Raw genomic sequence first — 18579 nt, forward strand, 5'->3', positions numbered from 1 at the left:
ATATACATCAATTATCATTTAAATTTAGAATAGTAACTTGTAGAATTGATGCAAAGTAATCTTAATTAAAGGTATTGATTGTTTTATATTTTGTTGAATTCATATGACATTGAAAATATATATTTGTATTATAATTCATATTGTTCAAGTGATTATATTTATTTTAGGTACTAAATTTTTTTAATAAATGCACTACGGTGTATACAGTATTGGTGTGTACAACTACGCTACCCATAATGCACCTGCGAAGAAAGCTGCTGTCTACCGGAAGCGAATCAACGCCATCGTCGCCTATAAATATTTACCGTTTGTCAGTCCGAACAGCCACATTCGAGTTGGTCGGGGGGTGTTTAAATCCTAACAGTAGTGGGATTAACGTCACTTTAAAGGACACAGACAGCATCAAAAGTAAGTCATTTTGGGCTTTTTTTCGCACAGCCTTAGTCACCGTATTTGTAGTAGTAGTGTTGCTAGCTAGCTGCCTCAAGCTAACTACTGTCGCTGCCTTTCTTCAAGTATTCAATTAGTTTGTCGCCGTAATGTTGTGGAAAGCTATGTCAATTTTGGTCTTATTAAGTGTCACTTGGTGTTGTCGCTGTGGCGTAGTACATGGAACAAAAGCTAAATGTACGAATGCTAACGTTAGCCTAGCCTAGCAGCTAGCTCGTCTATCTAGGCCTCTTGCGGTCAAACGTGTTATTGGCAAGGCAGGGGATTTGCAGTGAATAAATGGGTGGGGAAAAAACAAACCTTTGAACTTTGGGCTCTCCGCCTTAAAGTGGAACATTGGACTTTCATATTTACACGAATGATCTAAGTGTGTAACAAAGGTCATTCAACTTAAAGATCAGCTGGACATCACATTCCTGAGTGGTCCCACCCCCCCATTAGGATTCGGTTCACTTTTAACACCACTGTATACTGGTTCGAAATTGCCCCGTGAGAAGTAAGCATGCACCAATGTCCTTAATTTTGGGGATGGGCCCATCATGAGGTATGACCCCTCACCCCCCCTCCCTAAATTCAAACCTTAACCAACCAGTGGTTGGACAAAGACTGATGGACGTTGTGCATGATTGAGCTAAGTATTACGGTAAAACGCCTAATATTTTTTTTAGCTGGCCCCGCCACTACCCGTCACCATGCCTGCCCTGCTGGAGAGACCAAAGCTGTCCAACGCGATGGCACGAGCCCTCCACAAGCACATCATGAGGGAAAGGGAACGCAAAAGACAAGGTACTCGGTAGCCATATGTGTGGAGCGGTGCATATTACACGATGGGTCATTTCTTCATTACTATCTACGCCATTTTGTCCAGAGGAGGAAGAAGTGGACAAAATGATGGAGCAGAAGATGAAGGAGGAGGAGGAGAGGAAGAGGACCAAAGAAATTGAAGAGCGGATGTCCTTGGAGGAGACCAAAGAACAGGTTAAGATACAAGCATCACCATTTCCGAGACAGAAATACATCAATTACTGGAAGCCGCAGTTCCAATCCTGCATGTAGGCGTTTCAGGACATTGGTCGCCTGATGTTGACCCGGAGACGACAGCATCACTTGGCAGCACCCTGAACGAGCAGTCCCTAACTTTGTGCTGCTGTATTCCTGTTTTCAGCTGCAAATTTCAGTACTTGCTGCTTGTAGTCTGCAGAATATGATTTTCCTTTGGGGGGCATTTGTGTTCTGCCGTTCTCTGTCTTTGTAAGCTAATGTATACTGTTAAGGAGTAGGGTAGAGTGCCCTCTTGTGGCTGTCTGTGAAATTATGTTTTTTTATTTATAAGTCACAGGAACGGCCAACCTATAAAAAAGTGCAACTTATAGTTCGGAAGATACAGTAGTTACAACAGAAGTTGTTTATCTATTGTGGTGACTTACATGAAGATGAAGCCACGTTACGCCAAATATATGCAGGGTTCACATACTTTTTCTTGCCGCTGTACAACTGTAGTATATAAAAATGCAGTAATTCAGGAGTAAAACGTGCTACTGTAACAATCAAGGTAATGAAGATGGGCGAGAAGCTTCAGGGTCTCCAAGAAGAGAAACATCAGCTGTTCCTACAACTGAAGAAGGTTCTCCACGAGGAGGAGAAGAGACGCAGGAAGGAGCAGAGGTTGGTAGGACTACAACAAGCATGGCCACCTTTTGATGTACTGTGTATAACACAGCTCATTTCCTGCTTCCTGTTGTGTCAGCGACATCACCACGTTGACATCAGCCAGCTACCAAGCCAGTCTCCCCATGCACGCCGGCCAGCATCTCCTCAGCATCCAAGGTCGGCATTCACGTGTAGTACTGCTGTGACCAGTCAGATATGTTATAGATATGATAGATGTGTTCGCTTTCATCTTCCAGGCAGTCCAGTCAGCCATAGTCGACCCGGTGCACTGCTTGGAGAACGGAGTAAACAACTTTTCCCAACCGCCGTTCTTCCCGTAAGTAACAGCCAATTACTTTGAATCATTCCTCATGAGCATGCTAACAAATTATTATTATTTTTTTTTTAAAAGACTCGCCACTATCAAACACCTGCCTTCAGTTCCGGCTCGGCGGAGCACGGGCAGTTCAGCGGGGCCCAAGGGGTCCATGAGCCCTACGGGGTGACACAGGCCCAGCATCCCGCCACCTATGCCCCCGGACCATCTGTACCCGTCAGCTTTGCCAACAACTCTCAGATCAGGGGTATGTAATCCGCACTTTTAGAGGTCTACACGGCTGTGCTTTTCCTTGGCCGCCCCGCCCCACAGCCGTGGCAAGACAGCCACAGTTGTCCACAGCTGTGGTGAGATTTGAGCGGCCAGCCGTCAGCCGGCCAAACAAGCGCAAAAATTAAGTTACCTCTTCAGCTCAAGATAGTATAAATTGTGTGAAAAAGATGATATAAGTAGACATTAGTGTTGACACCAACTAAGACGTTTGTGAAGAACTATCGCGGAAAGCAAGAAGTCTTGAGTTTTCCATAGCCATAGCCATGGCCATGTTCTTGAGATTTCTTCAGCCCGCCCGGCCCTGTTAGTGAGGAGTCCGGCCAGCCGCTCCGTGTAGACCTCTACCGCACTTCCTTGTACGCTTCATGGCTACTACCTGACATCCCACATGCCGGCACACATGCTCATTAGCATAAACTATACTGGACTATAGTGGACACGCGGCAGGCTGTTATGCTGCGGACTCATCATCATCATCACCATCCTGGACTGAAATCAGATGACACCCATCACATAACGTGTACATTTTGTAATTTGACTGCCAAGGGCCCCCAAAATATTGGTCACCCAGCATGATTAATTTTTTTCCCATGGGCCCAGACTTCCTGGTGGCACCCCTACTACTGGTTCTGATATTCAAAAGGGACAACAAACATATCTTGACACCCTTTTTAGCATCACTGGTGAAACCTCCAGAGTAGGGCTGGGCCGTATGGACCTTGGCATGTATCAGGATACTTTTGGGATGCATCACAGTATGACAATACAAGATGATATAAAATGCAGAGTCTCGTACAACAAGCTACAAGGCTTAAGCCATATCATGAAATACACTCTTCTCTGATGCTGGGATGTCAGCCTTGGCACACATTGCTACTAAATCTTCATATCTGCGCTTGTGATGAACTCATTTGCTACCAAAGACGTACAGTAAACCTCGGATATATCGGATTCAATTGTTCCCACTGGTTTTGTCCGATATAAGCGAAATCCGTTATATGCGTATACCGGAAAATGTCCGTTTTACGTGTAAATCGGATTTTATCTGTTATAAAAAGGCACTTCCTTGACTATGTTTCCAATGTACCTGGACTGGGCAATGAAAAGAGACGTAAGGTAATGAGAATTGAACTTTATTGGACTCTGAGCATAACAAATTGTTAATTAAGCTAGGCCCTGTTACGCCCGTCAGGCCTACGTTATTTCCAATAGTGAGGTTAAGATCTCATTCACTGCTGTGCTAGTATTATTGACGTCACTCACTTTTATATTTGTCCTAAATCTGGAGCCAGGAGAAAGACAATAGCCAGTGACATCAACAAGATTAGCATAACGATGCGGCCATCCGATATATGCCAGGGAAATTTCATGGAAATGCATTGGAACGGGACTGGAGATTTTGTCCGAAATAGGCGAAATCCGTTATAAAAAATCCGATATATGCAATTAATTTTTATTGGAAATGCATTACAGAAAAATTGGTTCTTTTTTATCTGTCCGTTGTGAGCGAATTTCCGATATATCCGAGGTTTACTGTATTTATACGTTTTTTTCCATGCTGGTGAAAAGCCCTCACCATGACGGAATGTCCCCTTTCCGCACACTCTACTTATTTCAAGTGAGGTCGTCTGCTTTAATGCAGACAAAAAAAAATGTCAGGGAGAGTATCTATGACAACAGCCCTACGTATCTGCATCAGACCTGGCGGGGCTCCTCAGCTACGGTGCCCACTGGGGCCTCATGGTTGTGACGCGGAGACGTCAAGATGAGAGCACCTTCCTAAAAAGAAATACAGTTAACGGGTGCGCCGCATGTAACTTGGGACTATTGTATGATTTCAGGAGCATCCGCATTCCAGGCGATGCAGTATCTTCCCCACCAGCAGCCTGGCTACCCTGTCCACAGTCACTTCACATCTCAGCCCGGTCAGTGCCTTCTTCCCTCCAGTCAGGATATGTTAGCGTGAAATGGACACCGTCTGTTCTGACGGGCAGTATATGACTAGAATTTAATGTTGTTTTTGCACTTTTATTGCAACTGAATTGAAAATGATGTGACTTGCTATACGTCAGGCTACATCCCAGGAGCAGGAATCCCTCTCCAGAAGCAGTTGGAACACGCCAACCAGCAGTCAGGCTTTACCGACGCAGTACGTGTTTGTTTGATTGCCCCCCCCCCCCCCCCCCCCATTGATGGAAAATCCTCAACTCCTTGCTCTTTCCGTCTTTCCAGGGTGCTCTGAGGCCCTTGCACCCCTCTACCATTCACCCCTCGGCCCAAGGCTTGCTCCCAACGCCGTCCATGGCCGTCCAGATTCCCACTGCCAAGGTATTTATGTCGTGATTGACATCGAAAACGTCCAAAAATTAAATATGCTACTTCTTTTTGTGTCGCCCAGGCTTCATTCCAGAGCTCGCCGCAAGCCACCCCTCGCCACGGCTTCCTCCCTCACGCGCCGAGTAGTCAGAGGTTCTATCACCACGCCAAGTGACTCTTCCATGCCTCCATATTTGTATTTCTTTTCACCAAGTCCATCTTCCAGTGTTTATATTCTAGTTCTTTGAATTAAAAAACAACACAACACAACAAACTAGCCTTGGCTAACATAATCATGGATTATTATTATTATTATAATATTATCATCTGCTTCTCTAGGCATAATATCACAACTTTATTCTACCTTGCTTATTAAAATGCTCAGCAACTCCACCACTCTTATTCCTTGAAGATGTATCAAGTATGACATTTATGAAATATTTGGAGATTTGAATTGTCTACGGAGCAATTGATGGATTTATTAAATTGTATTTTTAAAAATAAAACAGGCAATTAATTGCTGTTTTTATATTTACAATATTATTTAAAACATTTTAATATTCCTTTGAATTGGCCACGAGAAAAATAGTCAAAAGTATTCTCAGACAAATACCTTTTTTTTTAGCTTCACAATCAAATTATGTTAATTTTAATTGGGGAGGAAGAAAATTCACAGTCAAGTTAATTGATATTTTTAAAATAACAATCTGAGGGTCCGAGTAAGGGGAGGCAGTGCTGTGTCCACACTGGGGTACACATCGGGTACGGGGGCCTGCTCACCTCTCCTGGGTGATAGAATCAGACGCTGAAAGGAACACTTGGAGGCCCCTCCCCGTCTCCCTTCCATAGATGAAGCAGATTGACCTGTCTATCTCCGTTTCTTCACCTACCAAAAGAGCAAGATCACTGATACAAGCATAAGAAAGTTCCTTTGTCGGGGACTGGACCTGCTCTAAGACAAGATGGTGAGGAACTCCTCCACGATGATCTTTTTTTGGGGGGGGATTCAGGACAGGTTTCCAAATTGGTTGTACGAGTGGTTAGCATCTAGGCCACAAAGTCAGGAGATGGGAAGATCTGGGTTGAATTCTCCGTTTTGCCATCTGTGTGGAGTTTGCATGCGTGGGTTTTCTCCGGGTACTCCGCTTTCCTCTCCCATTCCAAAAACATGCTAGGTTAATTGGAGACTCCAAATTGTCCATAGGTATGAATGTGAGTGTGAATGGTTGTTTGTCTATATATGCCCTGTGATTGGCTGGCCACCAGTCCAGGGTGTACCCCGCCTCTCGCCTGAAGACAGCTGGGATAGGCTCCAGCACCCCCGAGACTCTCGTGAGGATAAACAGTAGAAAATGAATAATTGGCAAATTTTAACAGGCAAATAAGATTACGTATTTCTATCAAAAATATTCAAAATATTTTGTATATATTGAATTTTTATAAATATACATTACATATTTTCTATAGACATTGGATCTATTTAATAAAATCATTTTTGAAATAAAATAATTTTCAGAAAATACACCAGTATCTTATTTCCTAATATCCTTTTGTTTACAATAGTAAAAATGCCACACTTTATTGTGAAGGTTGAGACAGAAGGACGCTGTTTCTACCATGTTGGTAATGTTCCATTTTAATTTCCAGGCGATTATTAATGTTGCAGAAAATCAAAGAAGGAGGAAGTGGTAAGGGCTTACTTGAGATAAATGGCCAAATAAAGAAAAAGAAAAATAATTGCTAAAAAATAAAGTGAGCAAATCTTCGGGTGAAGCCCTTATGATGGAACATAAAACCAAAACCTTTGCTCTCAAAGGAGATGCTGGACCTGGTTGGCCTTGCGATGATTTCTCATGAATACATGTCTAGCAAAATAGCCAGAAGTGTGGAAAAAGGAAGGGAAGAAAAAGACGGAGAGGACAGTATGGAGTTCCCTCCCTTCTTTTCCCCCCACGGGTGTCCAGTGCAAGCCCCTGAAGGACGGGTACAAGACCAAGCGGGAAGGGACGCCCAGAAGAGAAGAGAAGAAAACATGTGTGGGTTATTTGTCATAAAATAACAGCAAAGCTGTATTATACAATTCTAGCGTTAGCATATCATTATTTGTTCCCAGTTCAGTTCTTAGGTACACCATGCCTTCCAGTATGTTTAATCCCAGTATGCAATGTTTAACATCAACAAAGCTAAGTAGGCAGGCCTTGCCTCGGATGTGGTGTGGTGCTTATTTACCTGCAGTGGCCGGCTTATTTACCCAAGGCTTTGATGCCGATGGCGGCTTCTTCGTCCATGGCATTGAGAACAGTCACCTGAAAAGACCAGACCAAATGTCCAAATAAGCTAGCATTTGTACTATTCTTTTTCAGCTTACTTCAACGACGCTGTTGCTGGCTACATTGCAAAAAACATACAATAAGAAACACACAACTCTGCCAAGCTACTGTAGCACACACAGATACACCATACACTAAACTTGAGTGCCATCTAGTGGTTCAAACACTGAGGGAGAAAAAAATACACTTTTTGTCATCAAGGTACTCAAATTATTCAAATAATCGTTGCACCCGAAATAATAGTGTAAAAACTTAAACAAAGTAAAAAATATTATTAAAACATTATTAAAATGACTTGAATAAAAGTGTTCGATTCCCCCGATCAGCCATCTCTGTGTGGAGTTTGCATGTTCTCCCCGTGCATGCGTGGGTTTTCTCCGGGTACTCCGGTTTCCTCCCACATTCCAAAAACATGCTAGGTTAATTGGCCACTCCAAATTGTCCATAGGTATGAATGTGAGTGTGAATGGTTGTTTGTCTATATGTGCCCTGTGATTGGCTGAATGGATGGATGAATACAATTGTACAAATAATCATAATAATTACAATAATTATAATATGATTATTATTATTATATGATATATTTATCATTTGATAATAATGATAATGATTATAACAATGACAATAATCGTCATTGTTATTATTATTATAATTATCATAACATTATCATAATTACATAAATAAAGTGTGAAATATTAAAAATGATTGTATGATATATATTGTAAAGTATAAATATATTGTAGTAGTCCTAGTAGTAGTAGTAGTAGTAGTAGCAATAGTAATCCTAGTATGAATGTGGGTGGGAATGGTTGTTTGTCTATATGTGCCCTGTGATTGGCTGAAGGGATGGATGAATAAAAATAAATAAATAAATACAATAATATTAATAATTATTATTATATTATATGGTATAATTGTATTTTATAATTACTTTAATTACCATAATAATTATCATAATTACATAAATAAAAGTGTGAAATAATAGAAATGATTGTATGGTAAATATTGTAAAGTATAAATATTTTGTAGTAGTCGTAGTAGTAGTAGTAGCAAGAGTAATCCTGACCTGGATCTCCTCCCCGGCATCGTGTTTGTTCTCTATCTCTTTGCCCAGGTCGCCCTCGGGGATCTTCAGGTCCTCTCTCACCTCCCCGCTGTCCTGGAGCAGGGACAGGTAGCCATCTTGGATACCAATCAGCTAGAGACAGAGAAGCATAGCAAGGGTGCAGGTGAGGTAAAACATTTGTTCCATCCAGCGTGAAGCATATCATGCATTGTTTGCCTTGGCAAGGTGACACCATCCCAGGTTAGAGTTTAAGTAACACACGTAGAAATAGTCTGCTTTCATATCAGAGACGGGATGGCGCCTCTCATCCTTTCAAGTGACCCATCAGCTCAGTCTTTGCACATTTGATTCAATATGTCAGACACAAACTCGGATATCTGAGAGAATATCATAGCATGCATACATACAAACACTTTTGCCGCTGTGGATTTTAAACACTAATTTGGACTCTAATTTCGTGGCGCAGGGTGGCGGAGTGTGGGTGCACCCCACGCAGTGGTAATTTGGTCCAGTGCAGGACAGATCCACTCATCGCTGTGGTTGTGCTGTAGGCTTTTTCATAGCCCGGATCGTCCCTCCCTGCCCTCCCCTCAGTAACCATCCAATCACTGTTAGTATGCAAATGAGCCAACATGCAGCACAGACTTTGTGGAAACAGACAAAGCGAACCATTAGACAACTAATAATGAACAACTACTACTAAAAACAAGGATTAATATAAAGGATACCCAATATAGTAAACATAATATAAACATAATATAACATATAAACATAATAAACATGACATTTCGTTGGCAATTTTACTGCTGTGTTATTGTGCAATGACAATAAAGAAAGTCTATGTCTATCTTAGGCTTAGATAAGACTCACACGTTAGCATGCTATGGCTATTGTCTCATCAGTGTAGCGTTACTGACACCGAGTGACCGGTGTAGAATACTGTTTGTGTTTACGCTGCACTTCAATGGCTTTATTAACTGGATGATGCAAGACATTCCGTGTGAATTCCGAAAAGCTCAAGCAAAACCGGAATGCTTGGAAAACGGCCCAGTTTAGGAGCCACTTAGCAGCTGATGCTGGACTGAAATGCTGTGGAAATATGCTAAAGCAGGGAATGGATGTAAGTGCAGTTAGCTCTCAACTCTGGAATTGAACCAACACGCTCTGGGTGAGGAACCAAGCACTGTACTAGCTGAGTTATGCAACTTACAAACTCACCAGCATTGGGGTGGTCTTAGGGTGTGCCAAATAATTGTATTTCAATGCAATGTGTGTATTTACATATGTGTTCTCTTCTATTTATCTTGCTTCCCTTCTGATCAACATGTGACAAACAAACACTTTGTGTGCTGCTTGTTAGCATTAGCTATGATGGCGTCTCCAGCTGGCTTTGTCCAACAGGTGGGATTCACTGTGGTGAGGTACAACAGCATTCTGTTGTTGTTAAAGAAATGGCGCTTGGAGTTGCAATCTGAAATCATTCATTCATTTTCTACCGCTTTTCCTCACGAGGGTCGCGTGGGTGCTGGAGCCTATCCCAGCTGTCTTCGGGCGAGAGGCGGGGTACACCGTGAACTGGTGGCCAGCCAATCACAGGGCACATATAGACAAACAACCATTCACACTCACATTCATACCTATGGACAATTTGGAGTCGCCAATTAACCTAGCATGTTTTTGGAATGTGGGAGGAAACCGGGGTAACATACGTAACATAAACAGTATTTTCATTTATATTTTTGTTCTTTATTCCATTTGTGTAACTTGAAAATACTTTATTTAGTACGTCTTTGGGATTGGCTGTTCAAGATTTAAAAAATGTACACATACATCTTTGGTATTGAAAGCGTTAGATGTGATTTTTTTTAAACTAATAATAATAATTCTTTCTGGACTATAAGTCACACTTTTTTTCAAAGGTTGGCTGTTCCTTCGACTTATACTCCAGAGGGACTTATAAATGAAAAAACTGTTTATGTTACATCAACACTGGACACATTTTCTCTTTATGATTATTTTTCATGTAGCTGAATAACCATTGTGTTAGCATATCTTACACCTATTAGGAATGTTCTCTATTCTTTTATTGTTAGAACTTGCCTTCCAAGAGGACGTAATGTCTGTTTTGGTCAAGTAGTTTGTAAAATAAATTACCCGCAAAAAATGCAACTTATACTCCAGTGCGACTTATGTATGTTTTTTTCTACCTAATTATGCATTTTTGGCCTTGTGCGACTTATACTCCGGAGCGACTTATAGTCCAGAAAATATGGTATTCAACCATGAAACTGCAATCATTTATTAATTACTGTAAGGTTGTCATTTTTGAAAGAATTGGGTTGGGGAAAGTTATGGTATTATGGGAAAAGGGTAATTGTTGAAATATTACGACAATAAAAAACATCAAAAATGTTGTAATGATGAGCCAAGAGTGAAGTTTCCATCTAAGGCAGGGGTCTCAAACACGCGGCCCGTTTGAGGCCCCCGCCTTGATATGAAAGTTTAATGTTAGTGTGGCCCGCGCAAGTTTGATATGGATGCTGTATGGTATCATGTACCCAGAAAAAATTATTACGTTTGATTAATGTTCATGTTAAAGGTTAAATAACTGTTAATAGTTATCCTCCCTATCCGTGTGGAAGTGGTAAGTTTTTGGCTATTTAAGTTTAAAGGAAATAACTTGGAGGCTACCGTTTAGGTCGCTAGCTCTCTAGTTTGCGAGTTAGCATGTGTCACAAGACCCTGCAGTTGCGCAATATGTTGTAAATAAAAAGAGTATAAATGTGACTATAGTTGTGTTTTGTCATGTCTACAGGGCTCTAATAATGCTTTGTTAATTTTAATCTGAAAAAATAATTTGTCTACCCACCAACTATATGTGGTTTCTTAAGTTTTTATTATTTGCCGTTTTATTATTATTATTATATTTATTTATTTATTACTGATTGATTGATTTTTTTTATTCTTGATTTGTTTATTTATTTTTCATCTTATTTTGTGTAGAAAAATAAAAAGTAAGATATTTGAGAACAGTGAAATGTTTTATCAGAGCTTTTCTTGTAGTAAATCGGAACCAAAGCAAAGATTATTCATTTTTCTGTTTTTAATAAATACGTTTTTTAGTTGTTTTTTTTTGGAAAACCTGATGCGGCCCAGCCTCACCCAGACCCTAGCTCCAGTGGCCCCCAGGTAAATTGAGTTTGAGACCCCTGATCTAAGGCTTTTCCCACCTACATCACAAAGCTGAAATGCTTTTTTTTCCCTCAAAAATATCAAAGCAGCCCTTTCATCCCTCATTTCTCCCCAGGACACCCCTGACGTAAACATCATGGAACAGGTGATGGAAATGTGTGCAACAACTGACAGTCGGCATAGCAGAACGATTACAAAGGACTCTCTACTACTACTTTCTTTAACACCAACACCTGACCAGAACTCAGCTCTGTAGTCCCAACTGGCGGGGATGTCATCCAACTTCATGTAAAAAAATCCCAACTATCCCGTTGAGACATTGCAGCATATCATGCACTGTCTTGATTAAAAAGGCCTTACTTGGTAGTCCATTCTCTTGATGTTTGGCACATCCATGTTGTGGGTGGAAGGACAGATGTCTTCATACTTCTTGCCGGAAAAAATGTCGATGCCTACCAGGTGGACCTGCACAGGAAGAGGAACCGAGGTCAGTGTACTAGTTTTTTGACATGTATACATTTTTTTCCCCCCCAACCTTGGCGTGGCCGTGCTTGCCCGTCTTGGACGTGGACATCTCAACGATCTTGCAGGGTCGTCCTTTAAGCACGACGTGGCCGTTCTTGCGCAGGGCCGAGCACTGCATGGGGTAGGTGGCAGACGCTCCGGCATCGCCTGTCTGGAAATCCAGCTCTGCATCTGCCATGTCTGATTATGGAGGAGCAGAGTTCAGGTTAGAGCTGCCGTTTTTCCATCTGTGTCTTTCATACAGAACCCCAGCTAAGTCGGCTGGCGCTGCAACAGCAAAACTCAGTCATGAAATGGCAACGTCCAGAGTAATGTCACTTGTCTTCCAATACTCTAGGGGCAGTGTTTCGCTAAGAGTGAGCAAACAACTCTCCAGCTTCCTGTGTAGTGCTAGTAAACAACATTTAAAGCAACATCCAGGTTGTTGTTGGAGCTTGAACCATTGCGCTTTCATTGTCCATGATGCACCAAACACTTGGCAGAGCGCTTTCGCAGGAGGCAAAACAGCGGAAAATGTGTGCTCAAACAAAGCCGACCAATCACAGCTCTGCAGCCCGCGTCACCGTGGATATAACGTTGGAATTTTTAGGAGTCACGTTTTCAGGCATTTGAGAGCACGGTGGCGGAGCCAGTCGGTGTCGCCGTGAAGCTGGAGCATAACAAAGCTTTTAGCGTCATGTTTTTCACACTTCCACCAACAATCCCTGGAAAAAGGTGGAAAATTCCTAATTGATTAAGCGACAATTGAAAGGCGGACTACATACTGCATTACGGTCGGTGCTTTTCACACAGAACAGGGACGTTACAGACCGTGCTTAAGGCCGAGGAGTGCCGTCCCGTCTATGTTACAGCTCTGATACTACCCCAAACTGCCGAATAGTCCCAGGTTGACTTCATACCCCATATTTAGCGTTGGTGCTGTTTATACAGAACTGTAGCCACGTATACATGGACGCAAATATTCCAATTGCATTTGGTTTATTTGCTCAAAGGGAATGAATTGAACCTCATTACGAAAGAAAAGTGCCAATCCAAATTGGATTGGGGGTGGAATATTCCTTTTCCCAATCCGATTGAGGTATCTTGTACCCGCTCAAATGGAAAGTTGTCAGGGTGCGTTCTTCTTCGTGGTGTTTTTCTTCTTCTGTTGTTTATTGGGGGTTGGCAAGGAGCCTTCGTGTGCATTAGAGCCATCTGTGGGTCAGAATCTAAACACTTCTATGCTTTATTCACAAGTCCAGTTTTATTAAAAAAGAAAAAATATGTATCTATATAAAACATGTCCCGAAGTTTAATTATAAAATGTTAGCAAGATTGAATTTGATCTTTTCCTGTTTAAGTTCTTTCAGCGCATGCTCAGATATGACGTAACACGCAGCTCCAGACGTTCTTCAGTTTTAAAAATGGAGGCGAGCAATCGGCACTGGACTGCTGTGGAAAGTTTGTTTTTAATCCAAACTAAATTTCAAGATTGGACAAACAAAAAACTGGCAATATGGAGTTATTCCAACAAGTGGAACAAAAACTCGGGGAAGCCGGTATTATGTGATGTTGATGTTTACGTTATACTAGGCATGCAGAATATGTACTATTCTGTTTGATTATAACGGCGCGTGTAGACAGGAGATTGGAATATTCCTTTCCATGTATACCATTGTTTTTGGAAAGGTCATTCAGAAAGATTCCATTCGGAAAGAGAAAAACTCCTCATGCAAACATGGCTAATGATACAGAAAATCAACATAGTTGGGGGAGTTTCCGTCCAAACTACCCGATAACACGTGGCGGCTGGAAACCAGTCCAGATGTAATTATGACGCCATCTAGACTTGGCCAGGCGCTAGCTGGGATAAAATATTCAAATGATTTTAATTTGATGATAAAGGGATGGTCAATCTTCAATGAACAAACTAAGAATAAAGTCTATTTGTAGTTCTAAACGTAAGGAAGCCGTTTTTTTAAACTCATTTCAAAGATGCATATTTTCCCCATTCGGGTGTTAAAAAATACTTAAGCATTGCAAAGGGAGCCACAACAAAGAGGCTGAAGAGTCTCATGAGGCTCCGGAGCCGTGGGTTGCTCACCCCTGGGTTAGCCGATGATACCAAAAGAAAGATTAGACTCTCAGTAATCAGCAGTAGAACAGAGCTAAGTTCCAGTAAAATATCACTTCTAAACAAAACACAGGAGGAAAAACAGCTTTTTGTGAAAAGATGCATTTCAAGCATAACACAAATGCAGCCATATTTATTGAGGCAAAATATGAAAATAACTATGACAGCATAAACAAGACAAAAAACAGTTGTTTTACATGTATATATAATATATATATTTTTAATTATAACACTTTCAACTATTTGCTGTGCAGGTGTATTTCTATGGTTGCAGGCCGAGTTCTTAGAAAACGCACTTCTGCATCTGTTTTTCCATTTAAAACTGCATCAAAGGTGGTCCCTTCTATAGCCAGGTGGTCTTTAGGAGCAAATGGGTTCAGTTTATTATGACATTCTGGAGACTGGAAAGGTGAATTGCTTACAGATAAATGAAGTATCCATTTATCATGGTTAAATAGAATGTCAAACATACAACTTATGGCACCAGCATGGAGCTGCTTATAAAAGCATCATTTTGAAATGTTCAACGTACGTATGTGCTAATAGATGAAATTTTGCTTGTAGCAACAAACACTTGTTTAACTGTGTAACATAAAGCTCAAACAGCTGAGTAAAATTAGGGTAAGGCACCTCCCTAAACAATACAAAAATAAATACTTCAGCTTTATTTTATTTTTTTAGTTTTTTTTCTTTCCTTAAGTTGTTTTTGGCATCTAACACTAGTCCAAGTGGGATCTGCCTGGCAGGTTGTCATGATCAAAGTTTTTGTGAGAAAAACAAGATTACAACAATGACTATTTTAATAGTCGACGACATAATCACAATAAGTGGTGGCAGCCCTAATTCGAGCCATAACAGTAGATCCAGCACATATCCACTTACGCCTTTTACACAGAACCCAAAAGAAACAGTTTATTGCCACAACTAGGACCCTGCGTCAACAGAATTGTGGAATTGGCCAATAAAAACTACATTTACTGTTAAATGGGGAATCTCGTGGAAAGGGACATTATGTGAATGAAATGTCATGGTGGGGAGAAGGACTGTTCGTTGAGGAAGTAATTACATAATTATATATGGTAATGGTTTTATTTCATTTGAACATGCATCAGATTACAATTGAGTGCATCCCATAATCAGTTCACAGTTCCACATGTCCAAAAGGAGTAGGAAGAAGCAAAGCTTATTAAATCCTACCCCTCCATCTGGTACTTTTACAATCAGTAACTGGTACATTTGTTCACTTCCTGCTTTCCTAATATAATTCAAGTTTGTTTTTTTCAAATTTATTTTATTAATTTTATTTTTTATTATATATGGCTACATTTGTGTCAAAGTGAAAGTTATGCTTGAAATGTATCTTTTCTCAAAAAGATGCTTTCTCCCTTTTTTAGTTGGGAACTGATATTTTCCTGAAACTGTTCTACTGCTGATAACTAAAGAGCGAAAATAGGTAGAGACAAACTTTTTTCTGATGAAAGATGAGAGTCTAGTCTTTCTTTTGGTAGGTTCCATGTTTATACACCTATGTGTGCCTTAAAAGATCTGCCAAAATTGTGTAAAATGGCCACCACTGAAGGGATTGTCTTTTGAAAAATGGTTGAAATTGTTGAGATTTAATGAGTTAACCAACATTTTATTCACAAAACCAAAAAGGACACAGTCGATGCTGGTAAAAGATGTGTAATAGGTAAAAAAAAAAAAACCTGAATTCTAAATAGTGTAAACTAAGGATCGACCGATACATTGGCCGGCCGATATTTGCCTTCTTTACTTCGCTCGGTATTGGCCGATACACGCGTGGGTTCACAAATGTAGTTTTCCGCTGCATGATTTACAGACAGGCATCCATGGGCAACTTTGTGTTGCCAGAAGACCCTGCAGCACATGCAGATGCGCTACCCCTCCCACACTGCGGGTGGCGAAAGCAGCATTACCCACAACAAGGGTAAGTTTTAAACTTTTAATTAGCCTCTAACAGTTAAACTTAGTTTAGGGGTTAAATGCATGTCGTGTTATGTGTGTGCACTCTCTCCTCAGTTGTTTTAATTATGCTTAAATATATATTTTTTATTTCATCAACATACATTAATAATTAGAAGCACCAAACACTTTTTTACTTGAATGTGTGTTTAAGAAAGCTGAATCTGTGTTCAGTGTTTACATTTCAGTAAATGTTTGTTTATCATTGTTATCATTGTCATTTTTTCATGTAAATTGAGGGAGCAAAAGCAGTATCGGCCACAAACATCGGCCCAAGAAAAATCAGCAGTCCATAATCGACCATCGGCTAAGGGTGATGGGAAAAAAAACGGTATCGGCATCTGCCCAAAAAATCCATATCCTTCCATCCCTAGTGTAAACAGAAAAACTGGATTTCATGGGGCCCTACATGCCTGTGGCATGGCATCATGACACGATGTTAGCATCTCGTGTGACGTACAAAACCCTGATCCGACAACGACAACAAAATAGGATAAGATAAGGATTATGCTACCTCGGAAGACAGAAAATTGCTGGGTCCCCCAACATTCCATGTTTATTTATAACATTTATGTAATGTCCTGCATTGGAGAATAATACACACAAGTTACATCTTGAAACACAACAGCAATATGGAAAAGCGACCCGAAAAAAATACTTTTTTTCAGGAAATGTGTGTAGTTCACTTCTTTATACTTTAGGACATGTAGGTTTTTCTCCACTTCTGTCACCAAAAGCACTTTTGCTCTGTGGATCTGCATTTGTTTTACTCAAACCGTTAATAGGGGTTGTGTGATGGACATAGTTTGACCCTGTAACGGATGAATCAGCCATTTTTAATAGAATAACACACTTCAGAGACACGAGGTGGGTGACTGGCCTATTAACAACATATCTAATATATAAAAATGAATGAAGCAGTCAATAAAAAAGGTATAAAACGTGTCAATTGGGTTAGTAGCGAGGTACTAGCAGGAAGTTGCTGGTAATAATAGTGATGATGCTTGCGGCCTAGCAGGGCGGTCCCGCTTGGCTGCATCCATCCAGTGCTCCCTGATTACACACAACACATTCAACTAAGACTACGGAGAACCATATTTTGAACAAAACCACAACAAAAGTGTCTCAATATCCTGCCTGTTTTTGTATTATTGTTTGAATCCAGGTCCGCTGATGTAGCTAGTATAATAGCGGCTAGCTAACTATAATGACTAAGCCATTACTTGGGAATTGGAACGCTGCGGTGCCGTGCACCAGCTGACACTTATTTTTAACCGAACGAACAACTTTGTTGTATCAACAGAATCATTCCATATTTAGTGGAATGTTACGATTGTAAATAATGCAACGTGCTCTGAGGAGGGAATCAACCTAGCTAGATTGTTGTTGTACGCACACGAGATCGATGTTTTAAGGAGCTTAAACTCAGGTTGTTCTTCTCAGCATATACTTGACTTAAACGGCATCATTTTGTGGATTTATTGATATAAAAACTCACCTTTAGAGATAATAACTCCTCGCTCTTGCTTCACTTTTCACTCTCTTTCACTCCCCTTTCTGTTTTGGCCCGAGCCGTTTAAGCTAGGCTCTTCGTCGCTCTTCCGTTATTGCGAGTAGTTAATTGTATTCGTCGTTATTCTTCTTTTTTCATGGCACTCTCAATTGTTTTTTTAATCAACCCAAGGCTGTTTAAGCGTGAAAGTCTGCCGCTGCCACCACCGGCCCGGACAGAAAAAGGCAGCCTCTTCGGTCCCGTTATTCGAGTGTCGTCAGCGGCTTCAACTCCCCACACCCCGCCCTCTCTCTCATCCGGCCGGACTGTGACGGAGCAAATACTCCTCTTTCGGTTATAACTATCAAAATAAAACCACTATTAGTCACGTGTCGCGATGTATTTGGCATGTTAGCACACGTTACATTATTTAGAGTGCATTCAAAAGTCAATATAATAACATGGAACATACTTATATTTAACACAAAGACAGTGCAAGTATGAAGTCAATGTAATTTTAATTTTATTTTGAAGGTGTACCGTATCCTGTCTTGTTGTGGTAAACATGGCTTGATTGCGGCTTGATGGCTGTGTGTGCGCACGCGCGGTTTATACATTATGTTTCGTCAGTATTGCCAACTTGGCCACTTTGGCGCTAAATCTGGCGACTTTCCCACCCCTCTCTAAAGCACTAGCTGCAAATTTAGCGTCTTTTGCTTGTGGCGTTGGAGCAGTTTCTGGTATTTGGGGACTTAAAAGTGAAAGAACTCTAGTTCTGCAGTTTTTGTTCAGAACTGAACAGCAGCGGGTGCGCCGCGCCACAAAGCGGTCGCAACCTGCCAGTGCACAATT

General features: G+C 40.9%; 2 protein-coding genes across 4 annotated transcripts; one reads left to right on the forward strand and one right to left on the reverse strand.

The window, feature by feature from the left end:
* Positions 1-239: 239 nt before the first annotated feature.
* gps2 (G protein pathway suppressor 2) lies at positions 240-5419 on the forward strand. Of its 2 annotated transcripts, none has more exons than XM_058068178.1 (11): positions 240-408; positions 1119-1236; positions 1319-1428; positions 2003-2115; positions 2198-2277; positions 2358-2437; positions 2513-2684; positions 4552-4635; positions 4783-4859; positions 4943-5038; positions 5109-5419. In XM_058068178.1, the coding sequence occupies exons 2-11, from the start codon at positions 1143-1145 to the stop codon at positions 5199-5201; spliced, it is 999 nt and encodes a 332-aa protein (XP_057924161.1). In that variant the 5' UTR covers positions 240-408; positions 1119-1142; the 3' UTR covers positions 5202-5419. The 2 variants fall into 2 exon arrangements, with proteins under 2 accessions (XP_057924161.1, XP_057924162.1); XM_058068179.1 differs by having other exon boundaries at positions 5133-5419.
* Positions 5420-6646: 1227 nt separating this feature from the next.
* Positions 6647-18041, reverse strand: LOC131126047 (eukaryotic translation initiation factor 5A-1). 2 transcript variants are annotated; one of them, XM_058068187.1, is made up of 6 exons: positions 17734-18041; positions 12150-12319; positions 11975-12079; positions 8423-8554; positions 7256-7332; positions 6647-6999 (listed from the first exon to the last, which is right to left on the reverse strand). In XM_058068187.1, exons 2-5 carry the CDS (start codon positions 12315-12317, stop codon positions 7270-7272), a joined length of 468 nt encoding a protein of 155 aa, XP_057924170.1. In that variant the 5' UTR covers positions 12318-12319; positions 17734-18041; the 3' UTR covers positions 6647-6999; positions 7256-7269. The 2 variants fall into 2 exon arrangements, with proteins under 2 accessions (XP_057924170.1, XP_057924171.1); XM_058068188.1 differs by having other exon boundaries at positions 12150-12322.
* Positions 18042-18579: the final 538 nt, after the last annotated feature.

The sequence above is a fragment of the Doryrhamphus excisus genome, chromosome 3 (assembly GCF_030265055.1).
Source record: "Doryrhamphus excisus isolate RoL2022-K1 chromosome 3, RoL_Dexc_1.0, whole genome shotgun sequence".
Taxonomy (NCBI): domain Eukaryota; kingdom Metazoa; phylum Chordata; class Actinopteri; order Syngnathiformes; family Syngnathidae; genus Doryrhamphus; species Doryrhamphus excisus.

Excerpts from the sequence above, each read along its gene's own strand:
- gps2 (XM_058068178.1), top strand. The coding sequence starts at position 1,143 with ATGCCTGCCCTGCTGGAGAGACCAAAGCTGTCCAACGCGATGGCACGA. Across the intron at positions 1,237-1,318 it reads AAGGGAACGCAAAAGACAAG|AGGAGGAAGAAGTGGACAAA; the intron begins GTACTCGGTAGC and ends CATTTTGTCCAG. Across the intron at positions 4,636-4,782 it reads TCACTTCACATCTCAGCCCG|GCTACATCCCAGGAGCAGGA; the intron begins GTCAGTGCCTTC and ends GCTATACGTCAG.
- LOC131126047 (XM_058068187.1), bottom strand. The coding sequence starts at position 12,317 with ATGGCAGATGCAGAGCTGGATTTCCAGACAGGCGATGCCGGAGCGTCT. Across the intron at positions 8,555-11,974 it reads TCAAGAGAATGGACTACCAA|CTGATTGGTATCCAAGATGG; the intron begins GTAAGGCCTTTT and ends CTCTGTCTCTAG. Across the intron at positions 7,333-8,422 it reads ATGCCGGGGAGGAGATCCAG|GTGACTGTTCTCAATGCCAT; the intron begins GTCAGGATTACT and ends TGGTCTTTTCAG.